General features: G+C 40.4%; 1 protein-coding gene across 1 annotated transcript; it reads left to right on the forward strand.

The window, feature by feature from the left end:
• Positions 1-4,504: 4,504 nt before the first annotated feature.
• On the forward strand, positions 4,505-25,312 carry LOC142740518 (thread biopolymer filament subunit alpha-like). The gene is made up of 11 exons (XM_075849991.1): positions 4,505-4,676; positions 4,713-5,170; positions 6,588-6,799; positions 7,681-7,741; positions 8,018-8,113; positions 8,493-8,669; positions 10,169-10,294; positions 11,072-11,185; positions 11,779-11,885; positions 22,038-22,396; positions 24,486-25,312. Exons 1-11 carry the CDS (start codon positions 4,505-4,507, stop codon positions 24,506-24,508), a joined length of 1,905 nt encoding a protein of 634 aa, XP_075706106.1. The 3' UTR covers positions 24,509-25,312.
• Positions 25,313-25,925: the final 613 nt, after the last annotated feature.

Below are 25,925 nucleotides of genomic sequence, written 5' to 3' on the forward strand. Positions count from 1 at the left end.
ACCAGGAGTGTACGAGGTACCAAACGCAGAGCAGGAGAGTAGTCAGTAAGCCAGGGTCAATATGAAGCAGGGTCAAATAGATCAAGAAGCTGCAGCAGGGCCAGGAAACCAAATGAGAAGAATCACAAGCAAGGAGGAACAGGAAAGGCAGGTATAAATAGACAGAGGGCGGGAGCTAGCTCCGTCTGGCCAGGCTATGATAGGCTCTCCCACTCCTAAGCCTGCCATCCTGAGTGGTGGAAGATGGAGTCAGTCTCCCAGACATAGAAGCAGGTGCAGACTGATTACCTATGGGCGTGGATACAGAAGCTGTGCCTGGCAGATCCTTAACACATGGTTAGTGAGGGTCCCTGCTACAGATGTTGCAATGGGGTCCATGAGCTTTAAGTTACGCCTCTGAGTACAGCACGGCCCCTTTAAGTGAATGAGGCTGAGTTGCAATACCAGACACAGCCTATGGGCTAACTGTGGCTCTATTTCTGGAAAAAACATACCCTTTTTTTTCTAGTCTAATACAACTGCTTTATACACCGACTATTTGGGGTAACAATAAATCTTCAGTAATCAATTTGATAATATTACAGCAGCCCATACTTGTGTCCAATATAACTGTAAAGCCGGGGCATATGGGTTTAATCTCTGCATTTTGCTTCATTGACCCTTAGTGCCTCCATTGTCCTTAGACCACTAACAATGAGCAGGGAGTTGAATCCAATAAACGATCGCCGAGGCGAAAAAATTGTCATGGCAACATAATACAGACCATATAATAACCTATCATTTCCTATTGGAGGGCTGTAATAAGCCATTTCATAGTATAATGCCATGTGCGATGCTAACATTATCTGAACACTTTACATGTGAACATATTGGAGAATATCTACTGTTCTATACCCGACGGATGAGAAACATCTATTGTTAGACTTGAATGAAGAATACAGTATAATTGAATTTCAGGGGAAACCGCTTTCCAGCCCATAAACAACGGTGAATAGATTAAGAAGCCTTTTAATGTATTTCGATCTATTCGAAATTCTGTTCGGCAATGAATTTGCAAATGGAAAGCAGATAATGAATAATGTGCCCTGCAATATAATGATTTGTCAGGTGAGAAGGTATGTGTAGAACAAGACAATTACTTCTCGCACAATGCTTCTCATGCGGTTGCTCAAGTGCCTTAACAGTAATTGAAGCAGTTTGTGTATTAAGGACTAGTTCAATAGAATGGAGGATGACGATGACGTCATGTGTGTGCGCTCCTGGCTCCAGGCATCAATTATCTATCAGCTATTGTCACTTTCTTTGATTTCCTTTTTTTTCTCCCCACCATGTAATAATGTTACATTACTGTGTCCTGAAAGCTTCAGTAATTGCCTATGTAAAGCCTTGGATATTGTTCTAAGTGCATTGCAGTTATTAGTTACGGTTTCTTGTAGACAGATATCTCAATGTAAATTATTAATATATTGTATTTTTTTTTAAAAATTATATATAAAATAGCATGACGTACTAGACTATTACAGCTCCTAAAGTTAAAATGAAAGGAGTGTGTATTCTTAGCTACAAGCTTGGATGTGGACTGTCATGCGGTTGTTTCTAATTCAGCATAGGAGTGCCTACTATATTAAGTAGGCAGAGAAGGCACAGAGGTATAGCTATGAGATTAAGGGGCTTATCCTGAATTAGAAAAACATGGCTACTTGTTTCCTAAAATAGTCCCACACCTGTTCATAGGTTCACTCTGGAATTGCAGCTCAGCTCAATTAAAGTGAATAGGGGTGACCTGCAATACTACATGCAACCTGAGGACTGGAGTGGCACTGTTTCTGGAAGAAAGTAGTTATGTTTTCCTAATCATGGAAAATTCCGTTAAGGTCTCTTTCACTTGGCAAAGCCAATGTATGGAGCATGTATGATGGCACATGCATTCCCTAAATTTGTAGAGTTGGAGGAACTCTGTGTGCCACCATATTGTGCCTCAGCAGAATATATCCACAATACATCATGTGATGGAACATATGACATTTTTTTTTTTACGGATTCCATATGAATTGAAGGCATACAAAAGTCCAGTGTGGGACCATAGATGTATTAGATCCAAGCATGGGATGTATTAGATCCTGTGTGCATGAGGTCTAGAGCAGAGAACTAGTGCTGGGTGGCATCATCATTAAGGGATGTCCACAATGGGATGTGGATTTTCTTTGCAGGAAGCACATGGAAAATCTGCAGCAGACTACAGTGCAATGTAAGTGAATTTGGTTTTCAAGCCCGTATTAAAGGATTGTGGAAATAATATACACGGATTTTGAAATCTACAACTTGCTCCATTAGTAACAGCGCCACCCACAGTGCCCTCAATAGTAATAATGCTCCCCCACAGTGCCCTCAATAGTAATAATGCTCCCCCACAGTGCCCTCAATAGTAATAATGCTCCCCCACAGTGCCCCTATTCGTAATTGTGCTGCTCCACAGTGTCCCTATTAGTAAGTGCTCCCCCAAAGGGACACCTTTAGTAATAGTGCTCCTCCGCAGTGCCCCATTTGTATACAGTAAGCCAGCCCCCACAGTGCCCCATTAGTGACAGCACACCCACAGTGCCCCCATTAAGTATTACACTCACGGTGCTCCCATTAGTAACAGTGCCCCATTAGTAATAAAGCTCCTCTACATTGCCCACATTAAAAACAGCGCCCCTATTATTAACAGCACCCACTAAAGATCCCCATTAGCAATAGTACTTTCCCCACAGTGCCCCTATTAGTAATAGTACTTTCACCACAGTGCCACATCACTAAAAGTACTCCCAAAGTGCCCCATTAGTAATAATACTCCCTTAGTACCTTTATTAGTAAAAGTACTTTCCCAACAGTTTCCTCTTTAGGAATAGTACTCCCCTCATAGTGCCTTCCTTAATAACAGCTCCCCCAAAAGTGCCTAGATAGATGATAGATAGATAGATAGATAGATAGATAGATAGATAGATAGATAGATAGATAGATAGATAGATAGATAGATAGATAGATAGATAGATAGATAGATAGATAGATAGATAGATAGATAGATAGATAGTGTTCCCTGCTATCAGTCATTGCAGGTTAACTTTAGTGGTGTCAAATGAGATTACTGTCAGTCCAGAAAAAAATCCTATTGGTGATCTTGTAGATGAAATTATGTTAATGTTATAAATATCTGTGTATATGTCCTGCGCTGGTAAGTCTTGATGTTGTACCATTGCTTTATTGTAGCATTGACCTCCAGAAAAGTAGCTACGTGGCAGTATCCTTCTTGACATGAGCTGAAGCTTCTATACAGTATATACAGTACATGGCTGAAATCCTGAGGAACATCCCACCAAAAATGATGATTATCTGAATATAACATTACAAGTTCAGACAATCTCCAGCCTGGGGGCATAGTGAAGGTAACGCTAGCCTTTGGCAATGAGCTTGAATTTAGACACTACACTTTGACATTTTCTTAATTCTTTCAGCTGCTTGCTAGCCCTTGTCCTGAGCTTGATCATTACCACCCCAAGGCTTATTTCAATTTTAAATGCAGAATTTTGATGAGTCTTGTAAAAAGGGGCCTTGCCCAATAGGAACCGGAGATTGTGCGTCTCCCCTGGACACCAGGCAGGAGTATATAATTGAGCCTCCTGACGAAGCCGGTCTATCGGGCGAAACGCGCGTCGAGGCGTCTGTTCACCCATCCAGCTCTTCTGACCCCTCACGCTCCTCAACATGTCTCAGGGTATGTGTTCATTCGGTCTTGCTATGGCAGTTTTTTCTTTTTTTACTACCTGAGCTGCTACACCTTCTGATATACATTGCCTTCTGTGCTAGCACTGCACGTTCTATTACACCTTTTGATATACATTGGTATCTGCATTATTTCTTGTGCCAGCATTGTACGTTCTATTGGATGCATACCCACTTTGATGCTCCCTTTACTTATCGTACTGGCCTTTATGCATTATTACATGTAGATTGCCATATGCACATTGCTTTTTCTATATCTTATCATATACTGTGTAGTATACGGCGGTGTATAGGTTACTATCTCTGTACACGGGAATTTTTTGCCAGCAATATTGTGCCATATGTCACATCATACACCCCTGGGCTTGTGTGTTACTCATTATCATCTGAGCGTGTTGTAGGTCATTAGTGGACGGTTGATTCTGTCGGTCATGGTCTTGTATATCTGACCCTGCTGTTTATGTCTCCGTATATGTTGTATCATTCCTCTTTTTCCTATCATTGTGTTATTTTGTCATTATATTTAATAAAGATATTTTTTGTACTTTTTATATTGAGTACAATATTTCTTTTAGGGATATGTCCCAATTGGTTCGTTTTTAGGTTTAACTGTTATAGGGGACCCCATTACATGCCATTCAGTTGGTGTGAGGTTTTTGGTTAGGTTGTCAGGAGTATATAATTGCACAGAGGTTCAAGTGCAGCTTTGTTCTGGAAGTCTCAGTCTTGGATACATCTCAGGATGACTGTGGAAAAGCAAGTCAAAGTCAGCAGCTCTGCCGTGCGCTATGGCGCATCTTATGGAGGCAACAAACTCTTCTCTGCGGGCAGGAGTGGTGGAGGATTTGGAGGTGCTAGGAGTGGTGGAGGATTTGGAGGTGGCTTTGGAGGTGGCTATGGGGGAGGCTTTGGAGGTGGCTATGGGGGAGGCTATGGGGGAGGCTATGGAGGAGGATTTGGAGGAGTTGGTCTCTCCAGAGCTGTTGGGCTAGGAGCAGGAGCAGGTGGAGCAGGTTTTGGATTAAGAGGTGGTTTTGGTCTTGCCGGTGGTGCTGGTCTGAGAGCTGGGTTCGGTGGAGGCTTGGGTGGGGGTGCAGGAGCAGGAGCAGGATTTGGGATAGGAGGCGGCATTGGTGGTGCAGGAGGCAGATTTGGAGGAGCCATAGGTGTACTTAGAGGTAGACTAGGAGGTAGAGGTTTCAAGATAGGCAGCTATGGTGGAAGCCCATCCTTCCTGTTTGCTGGAGTTAAGCCAGGATTTGGGGGATTAGGAAGTGGTCCAAGTGCTCCTGATATCCCATCTATTGACCCATCCCTGCCCTCTGTGGACACTGTTCAAGTCACCCGTCTAAAGGAGAAGGAGGAACTCCAGATCCTCAACAACAAGTTTGCAACCTTCATTGACAAGGTACATGTACTAGCTAGAACTACTTATCTATTTTATATACCTACATCTGACCATGGTAGCATTCTTGCTCATTGGACATATGACTAATTATGGGGGCTCCTTAATCTGTTCAAATCAAAATACTTTGGCAATTTGACTTTTGCGCCCTCAAAGTCATCATTTATCTATCTATCTATCTATCTATCTATCTATCTATCTATCTATCTATCTATCTATCTATCTATCTATCTATCTATCTATCTATCTATCTATCTATCTATCTATCTATCTATCTATCTATCTATCTATCTATCTATCCATCTATCTATCTATCTATTGAATATCTGTTTAGTTCAAAGAAAATGTTGATACCTTGACTACCATTTTTTTTTTCATTTTTCTTAATAGCTCTAAGCTTCTGTGTTAATTCATATATATATATATATATATATATATATATATATATATATATATATATATATATATACTGTATGTGTGTGTATTAAGAGCAATTTTAGTTCTATGTTTAGTTACAGAGCCCCTGCAGAGAATTAGATTTAAATGATACAATTCTGTCTGCCTGCATCACCACAAGGGGGAGTTTAGGAGCTCACTGTAATATTATTGGAGTCAATGAATAAGTAGCATGCAGTAAGCTCCTGAGCTCCCCCTAGTGGTGACTGTAGGCAACCAGAATTGTATCATTTAACTCTATGTCTATGCATGATTCATTTTTCACAAAAACATGTAAGTAGTCACATCCTGTCATCAACTCTGTGAATTAGAGTGTGCGCTTATACCCTCTAAATAGCCGGTTATATTCCTGTACCACCATCAAAGGAAATCAGCTTCTCAAATATTCTTCCTTTTTGTGATTCATCAGAGCTAAAAAGGGTCTAAGGGCACATATCTGTGTAGTCAAGATTCTTTAGAATCCAGAAGAGTCATGTGGAGGGGCCCACATTTTCTGGCACCCACTGACATCTATAATGTTGTCAGGTTAGCTTTAACAATAGTTCATCTTAAAATTCTGACTATTGTATAATATGATATTATTATATGACTGTAATATACCATTTAAAGTGTTGAATAAGGTATATTATACAATTTATATAATTGAAAGGGATTGTGTTTGAAAAATAAGTCTTTTTTTTCTGCAACAATGCCACCCTTTTACATAGGCTGTGATTGGTATTGCAGCTCACTTGAATGTGGCTGAGCTGCCCATGGACAATAGTGACGCTGCTCCTGGGGGTACAAAAGCAGACCCTTTCTTTTGAATCTCATACAATACCTTTATGTTTAACTAACTGGAACTATTCTTTATCGTGTAAAAATGTATTTTAGGGAACTTGCCTATTGACTAACACAGGACGAGCTGTTCACATGCGCCACATAACTTCATGATTGTCTGACAAATATCTTTTCTTATTTTCAGGTCCGCAGTCTGGAACAACACAACACCATTCTGAAAGCTCAAATCAATCTGTACAACAGAAGTGACCCCAGTGCTCCAGCCAATGCCGTCGTGGTCGCAACTACTGCTGTTGCTGGTTACAAAGCTCAGATTGAAACCTTAAATCATACCAAGACCGCGCTTTTGGCAGAGATTGATCACTACAAGACAGGGATTGAAGAAATCCAATCCAAGTGAGTGAGCACCAAAAGTGTAGATCACTAAAATGCTAGGGAGCTAGTGGATTCTTTACGGTTACTGAATTTAAAGGAGAACTCCAGACACACGTTTTATTCTTATATCATCACATGTTTTCAATCGTATTTTCATTTTAAGTAGTCATAATTCAGTCCATTAAAGGGAACTGCCCTGTTATGTTCCATGATATCCCTAAGCAGACGTGTATAGTGACAGGTTGCCTTTAACTGTAAGGATTAAGGAACATAAGGAAAAGTGTTTAAAAAGAAAACTTAGAATGTACATTTTAGATTTTTGGGACTTTTTTATTTCTTTTGACAAGTGGCTGCAATTCATAGTTTATATAATAAAATAGGACTTGGTAGAAAGCCAACAATACTCCCTACAGTTTTTATCTGCCTTGATGCACCTATGTTGCAAATCTTTCTGTCTATTGTCTGGTTTAGCAAAATCTACTTTTATGAGCTTTTAAGACTTTTAAGACTTTTAAGAGTTATTAGAGGGGTTCCCAAATTCAGGAGCCTCGTCTATTAGCCAGATCGGAGAAAAGTTACAAAGAGCAGTTCTTGTTCTGGAGGACCTGGCACCCCAGTGCATTACATGGACAGCCCATTGATTACAATGAGAAGTGTGTAGTACTTCCTTTCTACTGTGGAGGCACTGGAGGGAAAAGGCACACTCACTGTCAGGTTCCTTTACAAATTACAGCTGATCTTTGGGGGTCCCAGCAGCAGGACACCCTAAGATCAACGTATGGTTGAGGGTCCCTTCTAACCATAAGGCATTTCAAAGGGCAGATAAATAAGTTTAACTTTTTTCTTATCATAAATTTTGCTTCTATTTGATCAAAAAGCTGATTAATTATTGTTGTTTGCAGATATGATGATGACAGCTCATCCACAAAGACCCTGGAGGCAGAATGGACTACACTTAAAGAGGTAAGATACTGCCATTGATCTAATTCATAATTGAAAAATGTAATCTATGCATTCATATCTATCTCTGTATTTGTCTATATTATATCTATCTGTCCACCCAGCCATCCATCCATCCATCATCTATCTCATCCAGTCTATTTGTCTATTTCATATTTCTATCTATCTATCTATCTATCTATCTATCTATCTATCTATCTATCTATCTATCTCATATCTATCCCAATATTTAAAAATTTGCCTATATGTAAATTAATTTATTTTTTCTCTTCCTTCCAGGATGTCGATCACTTGTACCTGACAATCTTTGACTTACAGACAAAATTAACTGGAGTGGAGGATCAAATTACTATCTCCAAACAAATATATGATGCTGTAAGTACCGGACATAAAAAACATTATCCACAATCCTAAATCTTATAAATAAATTAGAGCAATAATAAAAATTCTATGTCTATTTTTATTGCAAACTGAAAAAATATTAGTTCTTGTCAATCTCAGTTCAGCCATAAAACCTCTCTACAACAATGGCTCCTATCAAACAGGGGGGGGGGCTTATTTCTAAGGAGTCAGGGAGGCGGAGCATAGAGATTAGATCTTTAAAGAAACATACATTTATTTTCCATCAGACAATACAACAAGTTGTTTTTCACAGATATCCCCAACCTGTCAAATAATCTATATGTTCTTAATGTTTTTCCATTGTTGGTGTCATAAATAATGAGTCAAATATTCTTATTTTTCCAAATCACAGAAAGTCAGAGAAGTCCAGACCATTATTACCAGCGGCACAAAGGCAGCCATTTCCATTTCATTTGACAACTATGCTCAAGCTGTGGACCTGACATCTGCCATATCTGACATGAAATCCCAATATGAATTACTTGTTGCAAGGACCAAACAGGAGGCATTTGCAGCAGCTGAGAGCAAGGTAATGTTATCAGTATGTATTAGCTGTATGTCACAGAATCCTGTATATATGTGCAATAACCCAGTGTGCATCTGAATTATATACCATAATTTTCTACGTATACTGACATAGGTGACCAAATGCGCTGTTATTAGGAAATATACAGAGAGTCATCTGTTAGCTGTTTGTTTTGGGTGTTTGCTAGAAACCATCAGATTGGCGCCCCCTACTGGTGATTTTTCACATCACCACACCTTTCCATACCAGGATAGGAGGGGCCTGTGCTTGTTCACCTATCTTTGTAGATGTGAAGGGTGATCTGACCCACAGAACTGTCAATTTTTCTCGATTTCTAACATTATGGTGTCTCTGGAGATTGGGGACCCTAAGGAAGTTTAGTTCGTCCATGGGGTTGAGGGAAGGTAACATGGTGAGGTCGGGATTCATCTCTCTGTTGGAATTGTCTTTGAAGAGGCTGCAACTGTGTTTTCTATACAAAGAGCTCGAAATCCAGCAAAATGATAAAACTCAAAATGCCTGCTGCCTCCACTAGGGGGAGATCCCTGCATATAAATGTATACAGCTGCTATTAAACTTAATGGGAGTTGTAAAATCTGTATACAGTGAGATCATTAATGGTTGCTGAAGGCAAAGACTATATCTTAGTAATGCAAAGCATTTAAGCATGGGTGTAGCTAGAGGGATGGGCTACGTGGAATGTTCCCTGGGTGGTGGGTACCAGGTGGCGCCAACAAACCACTTTGCTTGGCAAGGAAATTAAGATACAGGGCTAGGGCAGTGAACTGAACCTTTGCCCTGGGTGAAGAAATGCCGAGTTTTGGCTCTGAGATCACAATTGGGCCCTATCTAGAAAACCAAAGTTTGGCACTGTAGATCCTGACTGCGCAAATGTAGATTTTGATCCCAATCAGATGGACATGCAGATCATTTCTTATTGGGGCGATTGGCTGCCCTTGCCTTATACACACAGGGATCTTTTACTAGCATTTGAACAGTCATTTTAGCCATGTCCACCATAATTGGGGCTTTAATTTGATAATTGTCTGCAAACTACAAACATAGAGATAGCGGACTAGTTTGGAATGTTTTTAGCAGGTCAGTAAAGTATCACCTTCTTAAAAAAGCAGGGATTTGCTGGGGTGTAGCTACAGGGGGTGCGGAGGTAGAAGTCCCACGCAGGCCGTGGTGCTTGAGGGGACCTAAAGACATCTCGACCACATAAGAAAACACCAGTATTATATATGGCACCTGGTAGGTGGGAGGAATGTTACAGATCTTGCACTTGGGGCCAAGGAGCTTTATGTTACACCTCTCTGTATTTGTATGTCATCTCCAGCACAAATTCCAATAACAAGGGCTCCACAAGTTATTGAATAGCTAACCAAGAATCTAGAATTGCTTGTATATATTACAAATACAGTCTGTAATGATATGATTTCTCCAAATCTGATGATATTTTTTTTAGTCTTCACTTTGTAATTGTTTTTACTCATCTACAGATTTATATGGCATCTGGTTCTACACATCCAACTGTACATGCAATCACATCATTTAAGGAAGAATACAGGACGATCAAACTTCAGGTTGACGCAGTACAACGTGAGATTGAAAGGGTTAAGACTGTGGTATGTATCTTTCATTTAATCTTTACAAATAATATAAATCATTTATACCTTGGAAGTCATCATATTATAGTATATGTAACTTAGAGTGTTAAATCCAGCACATTCTCATCTACATATATTTTCAGTTTTTACATGCACATAAATGCAGTCATATGCTAATCACATAATTAAAGAAGAGCACGACCCTTAAGGTGTTAAAGGGGTTGCCTGCTTTCTACAATTATTATTTTTTTGCTAGAATAGTTCCCTAAAAATAAACTGTCTTAGTACTAGGAGCCTCATCGATCAGCTGTAATCTGTGAAATAACCAAGCAGCAGATGTTTAGTTCCCCTGCAGCGCCACCACAGGGGATATGAAGCATTACATTCTTAGAGTCCTCCACAGAGAGAGATTCTTTTTGTAGCTGCTCTCTGCTCTTGTTTATTGATAGAGGTTTCAAATAAGGTTTCCATTATATTAAATCAAAATTCAGTAATAGGGTATTTCAAAATAGTTGTGTCTTTTAAGACCGGACAGGCGGGTCCCCTGTAACCCTAAACTATTATCCAAAGCGCATACATATGTGATATGTGTCACGGGGCACTTATTGCAAAACACTGCATGATATGGATATCCATCGATTTCAATACACATCCTTTTTCAGGAAAATAAGCCTAAATGTTATATATATATATATATATATATATATATATATATATATATAATGTCTGTCTGGATGATGTCCAAGTGCCCTACATTTCAGATGATCTTTGTGACGCTCTTGTCTTGCTTTACAGAACATTCAGCTGGAATCCTCAATCACAGAAGCTGAAACCAGCTCAGGCAGTGAGGTTGACACCTACCAAGAACAGTCCGCAGCCCTTAAATCTCAACTAGATGACATTAGAAAGGTAAGGTTTGCAAATTCTATGGTAGGAGACATCTTAAAGCCTTTTAAACCTACCTTGATTGTGACATTTACCATAAAAAAAAGTTGATCCAAACAAATGCTATTACTTTTTTTTTATTGTGCCAATGCCTCTAAAATAAAAATTGAAACTTTGCAATAGCTCGTTTTATTTCTACAGCTCATATGCAGACTATGCATTTAACAGACTGCAAACAAATCCTGTATAGCCTGATCTTGAAGTCACACTTCCTTCCACTTGTCCTCTATTTTATGCTAACACATTGATAGATAAGCAAGTAGCAAAGGACAGATAGAATGGGATATGATTGCAGGATCAGACTACACAGAGTTTATTTGTAGTCTGTTACTATGGAGACATATAGTCTGTATAGGAGCTGCAGAAACAAAACTATGGAGGGAATATTTAATTAAGATCTATTGCAAAGTTGATTCATTACTCATTTTAGATGCATTGGGACAACAAAAAAGAAAATTTGGTTGTGAAGGTGCACATAGCCTTTAATGAATCCATCATGAAAATATAACTTTACATTTACCTTAATGGTAATATAATTCCTTTTTTTTACCTAATAGCAAATTGCTCACTATGGTCAAGAATACCAAGATCTGCTGGCAGTCAAGATGGGACTGGATGTAGAGATTACAGCCTACAAGAAACTGATGGACAGTGAAGAATTGAGGTAAGAAATCATTACATTAGAAATATACAGTGTTTAGAGTAGATTCACACTTTATTAAACTATGGAAGCAAAAAGCTTCTTTCTATAATTTATAAAAGAGGTTTTCACACTTCGTTTCATTCTATATGGGGCTGTCGCCACAGAATTGGCAATCTAATTTGTAATTTTTTCCGGAGAGTGCCAAAAATCCCAGACAGCCAACATTTGTAACTGATAAATTGGAAAATCATAATAAATCATAAAGATTATAAGTGATATATTACTGTAGATTGCAATAGTGATATGAGCACAACAGCAGCATTTACTGTGACCTCTACAATTATGATAATTACAATCCCAATTATGTATAAATGTTCCGCCAATTTAAAAACAAAAATCACGGACGCATTAAATTTTTCAATTATCGACTGACGGTCAATGTAGATTGCTATTCAAGGGTACGGGGACTACCATTCTCCTGATATGTGGAGTTCCCAGTGGGTGAACACCAACCTTTCAGATATTTTTGCCATATACTTTAAATTTCTGGAATTAAAAAAACCTCTTTATTGTGCCCTTTCGATACGGAAATCAATGGTAGTCTGAGATGTTCTCACACGTATCTATGACCCTAAATTCCATGAATCAAATGGCAAAAGGGGTGGAATATATACTAATCTGCATTAAAAAGTGCATTTCTGGGCAACATTGGGACCTTTCTGGGCCAAATAGGGCAACGCTTAAAGTATCCCATTGAATATTTGGGCTTCAAATTTTAGTAAGTGTGCCAAACAAATTGCTACTTCTATGGGGCCCCAGGTGATGTGATCCGGTCTACTTTCCTTCCAGCAAGTGTCAATGAGAGGGTGGTTGGGAGGAGTAGTTGCTTAGGCATGTTTTAAGAACAAAAACAAGAATGAGGAGTCCTCTATGGTAGTGTCTTATCTTAATATTGTACGAATATGAGATAAAGTTCATGCACATAGGGTATACCTGTTTAAATCCAGTGGGGATTATATAGTTTTTCCCTCCATTGGCTATATGTCAGATTGTATTATTTGTGAATCACATTGGTTCTATACTAGTCATATGATTTTACCATGTTGTACTTCAGCACTGTCATAGTAGTTGTCAGCTGTTTACTGTGAGTTTTATCAGAGCTGTCTGTTAAAAGAGGTATTAAATGGCGGTCTATAGCCCGCAGCATGGAAGTTGCGGTTGCGGTCTTTGCTGTGTTCATTCAGAATCTACTGCCTTCCCTGACCTGCTATTCTGCCTTACCGTGAACAGCTGTTTCCATGAACCCAGCTGATTGATCGCCGGTTTTGCTGAGTAACGGAGTGTAGCAGACTGTAAATTAGAGAGCTCTGCTCAGCCAGTCCAGGAACATACAGTAGGAATAGGATGAATTAATCAGACCCTAGACAGATCAGGCAAGGTGACCATTCGATAAATTTAGGATAGCCAGAACCGGGCGAGATTTAATGGAACTTGTTTTACTTCACTGAGAAAACAGCAGTAAAATATCTGCCTGATGTTAGAAAAGTCACTTGCATTTCACAAAGTATATTTTACATTTGGATATGGTACTTTCACAAGCAGAGATATTTACAGCCCCCAATTTAAAAAAGACCTGTGACCTCTCCTGACCTGTCTCTGTTAGTAAATAGTTGTATTTCCCATGAAATAACAATTCTGGAACATCTTTTCTTAGAACTCTGCATTGTGCTGTTCCTTTGTTATTCCTCCTAGAAATGTATGAATAAATTGACAACTGGGTGTTACCAGATGGGGGTGTGTCCCTACGCAGACTGACACTGTCCAATCAGTGCTGCCAGATGAGACTGTGGAGGGACACACCTCTTTGATAAGGAAAACGGTAACACCTAGTTGTCAATTTATTCATACATTTCTAGGTGAAATAACAGAGGAACGCCAAATTTCTAAGAAATAAGATCCAGAATTGTTATTTCATGGAGAATACAAGTATTTACTAAAATAGACATGTCAGGAGAGGTGACAGGTCCTCTTTAAAGGGTTCCCTGCTTTTCTACTATGAAACAAATGTATAAAACGATCTTCCCATGCTTGGATGTTTGCATATCTTCCATACATGTCAATGGAGAATGACCACATGGCCAATTCTCTCCCAGGAACAAGGGAGCAGAAACATGGATCCACTCACACTTTTAGGATCAATGCGGGTCCGAGAGGTTGTTGCCCCCTACCGATTATACATTTCTAGCATAGCCTATCCAAATGGCCTAGATTTGCCATTAGAGCGGACTTGTCCCCTACATCATGACATTTTGATCATATTCTACTCAGGCCCCACTAGCCAGAATGTTGGGATGTCTGGGCCTTACCAGTGATAATAATAATTATGTAACATTCCCTCATTCTTGTCTTGCCTAAATTTCAGACAACTAAATGGTGCCATTTGCAGCAGCCTGTAGTCTGTTAGTGGGCTAGCCAATACTGGCTACCCTACAATAGACAGTGTCTGCTGCTTAAGTGCTTAAAGGGATAATTTCATATTATTAACATTAAGCATTTAATTCGTTTAGAAAATTGCTCAAAATATAATTTCCCAAAATATTATTTAGGGTAACTTCAAACCAGAACTCCACAGGGGGTCCCTGTTCAGAACCCTGAAATATTAACGTGGAGAGCAGATATAAAGAGTGTCTCTTGCTCTGGAGGACCTAGCACAGGCATGCATTACTCAGACAGTCATTGATTTCAATAAGAACTGTGTCATTTTTAATTTCACCTGTGGTGGCACTGTAGTGAAGTTGAACAGTTGCTGCCAGGTTCCTCCACTGCTGATTACTGGGAGTCCCGTAATGGGACACCCTGTGATCACCTCATCATATGAATAAGTTTTAACTCCCAGAATAAACAACTGAAATTATCTGCAGCATTGATCACAGTAAGGCCTCATGCACACGAACGTGTTTTTGCGTCCGCAGTTCAACCGAAAATCTGCAAGTGAATTGTGGACCCATTCATTGCTATGGCCCATGCACACCACCATGGTTTCCATGGTCCGTGCACTGGCCGGGAGCCTGGACCACAAATAGATAGGACATATCTTATTATGGGCCACATTTGCGGTCCAGGCTCATTAAAATCAAAGTGTGCACGTGCGGGCGGCCCGCGGATGACACCCTGCGGCCGTCCGTGCCACAATCCCGGGCCGTGCACACAGCTACGGTCATGTGCATGAGGCCTAAGTCTTCATTATCCTGCTCTTATACATCACTGCAGTATAGAAAATATATTCATCTGCATTGTGTCCTGTACCAGAAGAGCTTACCATCTAATTTAGCTACTATAGAGATCCAATGACTGCTTTGATTGTTTTGTTCTAGAGTCAATGTGCCAATATGTGCAAGATTGTGGATAGCAGGGCAAGATTGAGAGTGGTTCGAGTCCCTGGGGGATAAAGGTCAAGAGACCCTTTAAATTAATCGTGTTATTATAACAGTGCTAGCGTCCCCCTAACAGTGCCCATCACAGAACCCACCGTTAAATCCAGACGATGGCCTATACTTAAACTTTAATAACCACTGCGGCTGGATCCGATAATCGGGCTGTGGGCTTTTTTTGGCCATGCCCAAATGGTTGCCCCCTTTCTGGTTGGAAGAAACTAGAATCATTTGGGGAAATCCACACAAACATGGAAATAACATATGAACACTTTGTTCTGGATAGAATGAAATTCATGTCCTGTAATCCACAGCCCAGCACCCCACACGAGGCCATTTTAGCTGGGCCAGCGGCTGACGTAAAGATGATCTATAATGATCATTTGTTATAACAGTCCAGGGAATCTAATTTCCGACAATTTCTATTATGTCTGAAACTTGAGTGGATATTGAACCTACCAATAGAGCCAGGAAAATCTTCTGTTGAAAAAGTAATACTGAAAATAGCCTGAACGGAGCATTTATTCAAAATCTTGACACTGTCGTGAAGAATTCTGGTATAATCCAGTTTAAATTATTTAGCAGAGCAATTTAGAGTAGAGAGGGACATGTCAGCCAAAAATAAGCAGAGATTGAGAGAACGTGAAAAATATACTGAGCGAAAAAGCTGGGTAATCAAAATGTGCCTGATTACATTATGGCCTCCATAGTCTGTTATAGTATGACAGGTATATTGCCCACGAGGTCAGGCCGTACTCAGGGGGCAATGTTTTAAACTGCAACGACAGTCAGGTCTTGGCTGTTTATCTGGGTTTTTTTTTTACCTTCTCTGCCACAAAATGACTAAGAAACTAGAATGCAGAACAGTAGATATTCCTGAATAGGCAGCTTCATAGAGGAAAGGCTCAATTCAGATACAGAAAACAAAAGTGACCATTGTGCTTTAAAAAATGGCAAAATAACTAATAACTATCATGAAAACACTGGTATAATAATTTACTGAGCATAGTAATACCGCATGTCACATCAGTTTGGGATTTATAATCATTTATACATGCTGTAATAGAAATCAGATCTCCCTGCAGTATCTCCCTGGTGAGCTTGTGGAGGGCTTGTGCTTATGCCTGGCAGTCAATCTGAACAAGCAGAGCTGCAGTGTAATGTAAGATGAAGGGACTGGACAGCATTCTTAGCCTGTGATGTGATAGAAGGTGGGTTTCAGACTACCTCAGATTCCTAAAAACCCATGCAGCTAAACTGCAGTCATAGATTATGACTTATTCCCTAAAAAAAAAAAACAACAACACTGCAGGAACTAAATAGATTATTAGTAGTTACAGTATTTATATGTCATTTTTAAGATACTAGCTTATTATCTTCTGTAATATAGTATTATGGATGAATGCATGCATGTCCACCTCTCCTTCCTACACAGAGGACCCAGGACCCCTGTTCTTAGGGTTCTATGTACTATGTTCTATGTACTATGCCATGTACTATGTTTTATGTACTATGCCCTGTACAATTTTCTATGTTCTATCCCCTGTACAATGTTCTATGTTCTATTCCATGTACTATGTTCTATGTACTATGCCCTGTACAATGTTCTATGTTCTATCCCATGTACTATGTTCTATGTACTATGCCATGTACTATGTTCTATGTACAATGCCATGTACTATGTTCTATGTACTATGCCCCGTACAATGTTCTATGTTCTATCCCATGTACTATGTTCTATGTACTTTCCCATGTACTATGATCCATTCTGCTGGTGCTTGGCTGCACAGGTTGAGTTTCCTCTTGATATTCTGGTGGATTCCACTAAACATTGAAGTGCATTTCGCATCAAACAAGACCCTCGCTTTAATGTATTTCTTCATTGCGCACTTGTTAATGGGTTGCTAAAAATAGCCGTACTGTATTCCAGTAAAATATTACTAGTGAAATAGAGCAGAGCGCAGGGAAGCGTAATGCATTATGTTATGTACAGCTAAAGTATGCTCTGCTGACTGGCATCTTCCTGGCATTACAGCATTTTCCAGAGCAGAGGAATAAATATACTAATGCCCTTGTTAGAAGGAATGAATAGAGCGGGGATTGCGTAAAATATATCTACCTGGGAAGGTACTGTATGCCGCATCCCCGCTCCTTTAAATAACACTTGAGCAGGAGATACTTGTGTCTTGCCGGGCTCTCCGGGGTGACATTTGTATGGAGCTTTCACTGGATTGCTTGTTCTAATCAATAAATCACTTGTAATACGCTGCATGTTGACCTACATAGAGGTTATTTACGTTGTTTTTGTTTTTTTTGTTGCTTGTGTGTAAGTGATACCCTGACCCATATTTACATTTCTTTCATTAACCCTTTTTGGGCAAAAAGTGGTATGTGCTATTTCTTCAGAGAGAACCGCTTTGATGTGGAGAGAACATTTTGGTCACCAGTCATTTTCCTTTTCTTAGAAACAATTTCAGTGGTCCACGGGGTCCACATTTTTTATTCTATTAATCTGTAGTATGTGCTTATAGATCTCTGTTAACATTATTTATAAAAATAATAATGCTGAAGCATCGTTTCTTAGAACTCTGCACTTTGGCATTCCTCTGTTATTCCTCCTGGAACTGTATGAATAACTTGACAACTGGGCAGGGGCCAAACCCCTTTTCAATGGGGTGTATCCCTACACACTTAGGCCTCATTTACACGAGCATGTGCGTTTTGCGCACGCAAAAAAACGCAGCGTTTTGCGTGCGCAAAAGGCACTTGACGGCTCCATGTCTCATCAGTGTATGATGCGCGGCTGCGTGATTTTCGCGCAGCCGCCATCATAGAGATGAGGCTAGTCGACATCAGTCACTGTCCAGGGTGCTGAAAGAGTTAACTGATCGGCAGTACCTCTTTCTGCACCCTCGACAGTGAATTCCGATCACAATATACAGCAACCTGTGAATAAAAAAAAGACGTTCATACTTACCAAGAACTTCCTGCTTCCTCCAGTCCGGTCTCCCGGCCGTTGCCTTGGTGACGCGTCCCTCTCTTGACATCCGGCCCCACCTCCCTGGATGATGCGGCAGTCCATGTGACCGCTGCAGCCTGTGATTGGCTCCAGCCTGTGCTTGGCCTGTGATTTGCTGCAGCTGTCACTTGGACTGAATTGTCATCCCGGGAGGTCAGACTGGAGGAAGAAGCCGGGAGTTATCGGTAAGTCAGAACTTCTTTTTTTTTTTTACACGTTCATGTATATTGTGATCGGAAGTCACTGTCCAGGGTGCTGAAACAGTTTAACTCTTTCAGCAGCCTGGACAGTGACTGTCTCCTGACGTCGCGTACCGGAAACTTTTTTGCCGGGTTCGGTCAAAACGAGTTCGGCCGAACCCGGTGAAGTTCGGTTCTCTCATCTCTAAGACACTCCGTTTGGATGTTTGTAAACAGAAAAGCACGTGGTGCTTTTCTGTTTAAATTCAGAGTTTGACACCTTTTGCGCGAATCACGCAGTTCGCACGGAAGTGCTTCCGTGCGACCTTCGTGGTTTTCACGCACCTATTGACTTCAATGGGTGCGTGATGCGCGAAAAACGCAGAAATTTAGAACATGTCGTGAGTTTTTTTCAGCGCACTCACGCTGAGCAAAACTCACGGACTGTCTGCATGCCCCCATAGACTTGTATAGATCCGTGCGACCCGCGTGAAAAGCACGCGCGTTGCACGGACGTATATCACGTTCGTGTAAATGAAGCCTAACACTATCTAATCGGTGCTGACAGTGTTAAACTGTATATGGACACACCCTTTTGACAAGGGAAATGGTAATGCCAAGTTGTTAATTTATTCATACATTTCCAGGAGGAAAAACAGAGGAACAACACAATGCAGAGTTCTAAGAAAATATGTTCCAGAATTGTTGTTTTATGGGGTATGCCAGTATTTACTAAAACAGACATGTCAGGAGAACTGACAGGTCTCCTTTAAAGGGGGTTTCCTATCTTAGATAATCATGGCATATCCACTGGATATGCTGAAAAAGTTTGATCGTTCGGGGTACTATCGGGAGAATGGGGGATGTAAACCATGAGGTGGCAGCCACGCCTAAGCAGAGACTCAATGTAGAGGTGGCTTCAATGAAGTCCATTGGGAGGTAAACAGTTGAGCAAACTCATGTAGGGTTACTTATCCAACTGACTCGTCTGGACACGACTGGTGGCCTCCGGTCAAAGAATGGAAGATAATAGGGACTCCCATCAGTGAGGATGAAAAAACGCTACTGGTGAAATTAAGGAGAACCCTAATACAGTGTTCTCTCTATGACACAGGTAGGAACAGGGACTACTAAAGTAGCTCTCGAGTGAGAGGACCCACCCCACCCCCAAACAACTTTTTATACAGACCAGAAATCTTTCATCTAACTTTGAAAAAGTAGAAATAAAATGTCAGGAGAGGTTAAGAGTTCTTGAAATTCAGTGAAATTGCTAGCAGAGGTCTTGGCGACCTGTATTAATCTTCTGCTACTTCTTATTGTGTGTAGCGTAAAGGGAATTTTATATCTTTAAAAATAAGCCAGACTTAATTAACTTTAATCCAAATGTCTATTTCACAAATATCCAACATTACTTTCTGGTATTATTAATGTCAACGGCATGTCAAAATCGTTATTATGAGCGGCTGATCTAATATTTTACTATAATTTTTTTGCATAAAAAGTTTAATATACTTAGAATTGTTATCATTTGTGAAAAGGTCATGTGGATTATTGCTAAAAGTGAATGTTTTAACCTGAACACCATTTTATTTTTTGTCATCTAAATAAGTCCAACATTTTTGCTTTATAGAAGTTGGGGCTCAGGTTTTCCCGTACAGAGCTCCAAATCCTTTTCATAGATACACTATATGGCCAAAAGTAGATGGACACTCCTCCTAAATATTAGGTACAGGTGTTTCAGCCACACCCATTTCAAACAGGTGCAAAAAATCAAGCACACTGCCATGTCATTTCCATAGAAAAACATTGGTAGTAGTATGGGTTGCACTGAGGAACTCAGTGACTTTATATCTATAATGATATATTAAGATATTAACCAGGACAGATGGTTGGAGCTAAAAACGATATGGTGATGAAAGGCGAATATTCACTTTAAGACGGTATAAGAATCTGTTATCATTTTGCAAAGTTTTTGTTTATTTGATTAACGTATGAGCTGTATTGGCATATAGATATATAAAGGCTGCGTTGTTGTATATACCTTCCAGTAACCCCCTTTCCCTGGTAATCTAGAGCATTTCCACTCATATGATACTCATACATGAATGAAATGAGCTTTAAGGGACCAGACAAGTCTTCCACAGGAGAGAGATGTTATGTGGGGGAAGGTAGATGACAACTCTTTTGCGCACACATTGTGTTCCTTTTAGGAGTTGTCAAGGCTGTAGACCCCTTCCCCAGCACAGGTTTCATTTATACTGCAAGGTATGAACCATCCCCCAAGTTCGATTGACCAGATATGTTCAGGTGTATTAAACTCTTTAAGCATTTTACTAAACTTTGACTACCGGTTCTTTCGATGGACCACATCCCTCATCATTTCATATCCGGATTAGTTACATTTTCTTTTCCCACTTTACTGTATCTCTCAGGTATATTGTATCTAGGACAGAAGACATTTGTGTTGCTTTTCAGGAACTTTTACATATACAAACATCTTCGATTTCTGTATTAGGAAGATTACCTAATTACCTTGGATTTCTGGTGTGGTGATGAATGAGGTTGTGGAAAATAACATCAGTTGCTTCATAGCCCAGAACTAACACATTAATTTGCTTAAAGAAAAACTCCAGCAGCAAGATAAATTGTCTCCCGTCGACCTTCCTTTTTCTCTTCTGCTCATAGGAAAACATATAAGACCTTCTATTTACCTTTTAATTCCTTTTTCTAGAGTTTGGGACCAGGGACCTTGTTCTTAAAGAGGTTCTCCAGTTTAGAAATCCCATTTTCATATACCATATCAGGGAACTCGGCATTAATAGAGGGGGGTCCTCTGTTCAGGATCCTCATCTCTTGGCCAGAGTGGAGAGCTGTAAGAAAGAGCGTCTCTCACTTTGGAGGACCTGCCCTGTTCTGCATTACACAGAAATCCCATTGAAATGAATGGGCATTGTGTAATTCTTCATTTTCCCTGTGGTGGCGCTGCAGGGAAAATTACCACTTACTGCCAGGTTTCCCCACAGATTACAGCTGGGGGTCCCATCAGGAGGACACTTTGTGATCAGCCTATTGTCAAGAGACCGTTCTAACACGTAGAGATTATTAAAAACAGAGAATCCCTTGTAGAGAAATCCTGTGTGTAGAAGTGTTGTTAGGCAATTCTACAGACTGGTCGGAGACAACACTGGTTGTCACAAGAATCACCCACCTTCCTGTAGCACATTAGAATCTGAAGAACTTCATCAAGAATAAATCCGCCAAGATGCTCATTAGTTAACAAGTTTTTCCACTCCGGGCAAAATCTAAACACTTCCTGCCCACTGCAGGACGAGAGGGGGCGGTGCATGACACAGGGATTCTCTTTTTGGTGTTCTGTAAATCCCTGTGTCATTCGCTGCTTCTCAAGCTTTGAACCAGACATAACACAGTGTATCACTTGTGCTTTCTTTTTTATAGTCCTGTTTGGATTTATTTTTTGGCTTTAGTAAAAGGGGGAAATGTAGACATAATGTCTTATTTAATCTTCTGTTTCTCTGCCCTGCAGGCTCAACTCTGGAAGTGGCATCACCGTTCATATGACCAGATCTTCTGTTGGAGGATCGGCATCAGGAGGAGGAGGTGGTGGTGGAGGAGGAGGTGGATTTGGTGGCGGCTATGGTGGAGGACTAGGAGGTGGTGGAGGAGGAGGAGGTCTTGGACTTGGTGGAGGCCTTGGTGGAGGCCTTGGTGGCGGCTTTGGTGGCGGCCTTGGTGGCGGCCTTGGTGGCGGCGGCGGCCTAGGGCTTGGCCTTGGTTCCGGACTTGGAGGTGGTATCAGCGGAATAAGTCTGGGCGGTGGAGACTATGGATATGGATCTAGCTTTGGAGGCGGATTACAATATGGAAGCCTGAATTCCAGCTCATGTAAGTTTATCTTTTGAGCGTATATAATACATTCAAATATTATTCTCAAACGGTTATTTAAATGTATTATAGAAGGTATTTTCTATATATGATTGCACCAATAAGGCTATGTTCACACGGAGTATTTTGGGGGAGGAATATCTGCCTCAAAATTCCGTTTGGAACTTTGAGGCAGATTTTCCTCTCCCTGCACGCCGATTTTCGCAGCGATTTTCGCGCCGTTTTTCGCCCACGGCCATTGAGCGCCGCGGGCATAAAACAGCGCGAAATACGCTTTCTCTGCCTCCCATTGAAGTCAATGGGAGGTCAGAGGCGGAAGCGCCCGAAGATAGGGCATGTTGCTTCTTTTTCCCGCGAGGCAGTTTTACTGCTCGCGGGAAAAAGACGCCGATGCCTCCCATTGAAATCAATGGGAGGCGTTCTCGGGCCGTTTTTGCCGAGTTTTGCGACGCGGTTTCCGCGTCAAAAAACTCGGCAAAATACCCTGTGTGAACATAGCCTAAAAACTCTTACAAGTTGTATAAATCTAATGTCAACATTGATCTCATTCTTCCATAATTAACTCACAGGTGTCTAAAAACTTTGATAGATATGGAAAAATCTCCCTTGGTAAAAATAGCACCTAATCATAGCACAGCTTTGTTTTTTAAGAGCAGTTGAGGATATGAAAGCTGAGCTCTGATTTGTTAATATGGGTGACAAGGCAGTTTTTTCCTGTTAGTTGTGATAAATAAGTTCCACTATTTTTCTCTATGTAGGGTGAGTCAATAATAATAATAATTCATTTCATTAATATTATTATATGTTAGAACAAGTGGTGTGTACAAAACCCATGACTCTCTCCATTATGTTCAAAGCCGCCATACTAAATACACCTTAAACATTTTAGATTGAAAGATCAGGATCCTGATTTTTTAATAAACCCGCACAAGGAAGTTTTCACACTACTATAGTCCAGGATCACACCGAGTAGTTTGGTACAGTTTTTTGTGGGGTTTTTTTGCAGCCAAAACAGGGATCAGATCCAAAAAGGAGGAGGGATATAAGTATATTTTTCCCCATGTTTACCTGGTTTTGGCTATAAAAAAAAAGTGGTTTCAAACTCCACTGTGTGAACAAGACCTTAAAATGGACCTTTGAAATACATATTATGGAAGTGGACTAAAACCCCCAGCGATCAGCTATAATCTGTGGGAAAACCTGTCAGGAAGTGTTCCAATTCCCAGCAGCGCCCCCACAGGAGAAATTAAGCATTACACAGTGCGCATTAAAATCACAGGTCTTTTGTAGCCTCTCCCCACTCAGGCCAAGAGAAAAAAGATTCTGGACAGAGGATTCCCTTCCATTATCTCAGACTTCCCTAATAGGGTATATGAAAATGGGTTTTCTAAACTAGACAAACCCCTTTAACTATCATTATTATCAATGCACCACAATCTCATCAAAGGGATTGTCTCAGCACAAACATAAATGGCATATCACTTGGATATACCATCTATATCTGATAGGTCCGATTGTTGATCGCTAGAATTTAGTAGCTTGGTCTCCTGTTGGCTTTACATAGCTTTTTCATGAGGCCACATGGACTATAATGGGTCAACCATGGGGTCTTGGGAAAAAGGAAAGCAAAGCCAAAAAGTAACAATGTGGCACTGCCCTTTCCTAGCTCTGTTGCCACTTTATTCTAGCAATTGGCAAGGGTCTTAGAATTCGGACATTGGTGGCATATCCTAGTGATATACAATCAATGTTTGTGTTAAGACAACTCTTTAAGGCCAGGATCACACACAAAATTTTTGCTGCCGTTTTTCCTTCCCTTCCTTTTGAATCCACATCTGACTTCGCCTTAAATAAACAGAGCCAAAAAATGCACCAAAAACTGCATCAAAACCGTGTGTGTGTGTGTGTGTGTGTGTGTGTGTGTGTGTGTGTGTGTGTGTGACCATGGCCTTAGGCTGGAATCACACATGCAGTTTTTAGAACAAGTCATGTGTGATACCCGCCTGAATGGTAGATGATGCCAGTAATAATAATGTAGGGATTTATGATATCTGTATCTGATCAATGAATTCTTTGAATTATATTGCAGTATCCACTTCCACTTCTTATTGAAGATCAGGAACTTGTTACTAAAGAACAACATCTGCTATGAATTACTGAGAAATCCCACTGAACAACATTGCTGTGATAATAAAAACCCAGCCGGATTTTTCTCCATGCAAAAATGTTATATCTGCACTTAACGAGCTTCCAGAGAAGACATCATCGCTTTAAGGGTGTATTCACACTGTGCGGTTTTGCTGCGTTTTATGGCCAAAGACCACACTGCAAAACCGCATGCGTTTTTACTGCCATTTGCTGCAATTTCCATGCGAACTGCAAAACTGCTGCAAATTGCGGTAAGACCAGAAGCATTTTTGGAGTGCCGTTAAACCGCACCGTGTGAATACTCTCTAAGATTCTCTACGATTTTCTGGGTCTTTTTTTTGTGTGTTGATCATATTGTATTATTCTTCTTCTGTGTAAGTTTATGGTGATTTTAGGCTTTCATGTGTTGATTTTTTTTCCCATTTCTTTCCTGGTCATTATCCACAAAATGATAAATTATACATGTAACCCCCACGCTTGCCACATCAATCTCTAGTTTTTGAGCTGCAGGAAGTTTCGCCTAGTCTGGGAAATATCACTGAGCTATGGACTGCTGAACAGACAAGGGTATATCTCCTCCACATTGCATGTAAGGCTGCAATAATATAATCGCAGTATGTCATGATGGAGCGCGACGTGCTGCCAAGACTAAGACATTCAACGTCCAGGTACAGACAGACACCATGTTTGACTTCATATAAAGGAGCGCGTCTGAGTCACCTGCGGAGTCCTTGTATCAAGAGAATATTTAGCAGATCCCCAAGCAAAATAAGGGCTTTATGTGTTCATAAATGTAAAGAAATCAGAATAAAAGCATTTCTTAACCATTTACATGTGGGAGGCGTCAGTGTCTGTGTATCTTTACTAAATCGGAATTGATAATGGTTGCACTTGGTCTCACGTAGATTATATCTTAATCCTTGAATCTTTCTATGATCACCATAATATTAGGCCCCCTGCACACGGGACGGAAATGCTGTGGATTTGCCGTTCAGATTTTCAGTGCGGAAAATCCGCAGCGGATTGCAGTCCCAGCCACGTGGATGAGATGTGAACAAATCCCATCCTCATGCTGCCGAACATTTTCCGCATGAAAATCAGAGCATGCTGCGCACTTTCTAATTTTTCAGCAACGTACTCAATCTGCTATAAAATGTTCACAGCGGATTTCACTCTTTTCATTGTCGAAGGGGTGAAATCCGTTGTTAATCCGCATCAATCTCTAGAGGTAACACATGCATAGTTTAATGCGGAAACGCTGTGGATTTGCTGCGGAAAATCCATAACGTATGTGGGTACCCTTATAGATCCATGTTGGACTGATCCATAATAAATCACTCATAGGGCCCATACTATCCCTCCGCTTTTACATGGAGGCACA

This window comes from Rhinoderma darwinii, chromosome 2, assembly GCF_050947455.1.
Source record: "Rhinoderma darwinii isolate aRhiDar2 chromosome 2, aRhiDar2.hap1, whole genome shotgun sequence".
Taxonomy (NCBI): Eukaryota; Metazoa; Chordata; class Amphibia; order Anura; family Rhinodermatidae; genus Rhinoderma; species Rhinoderma darwinii.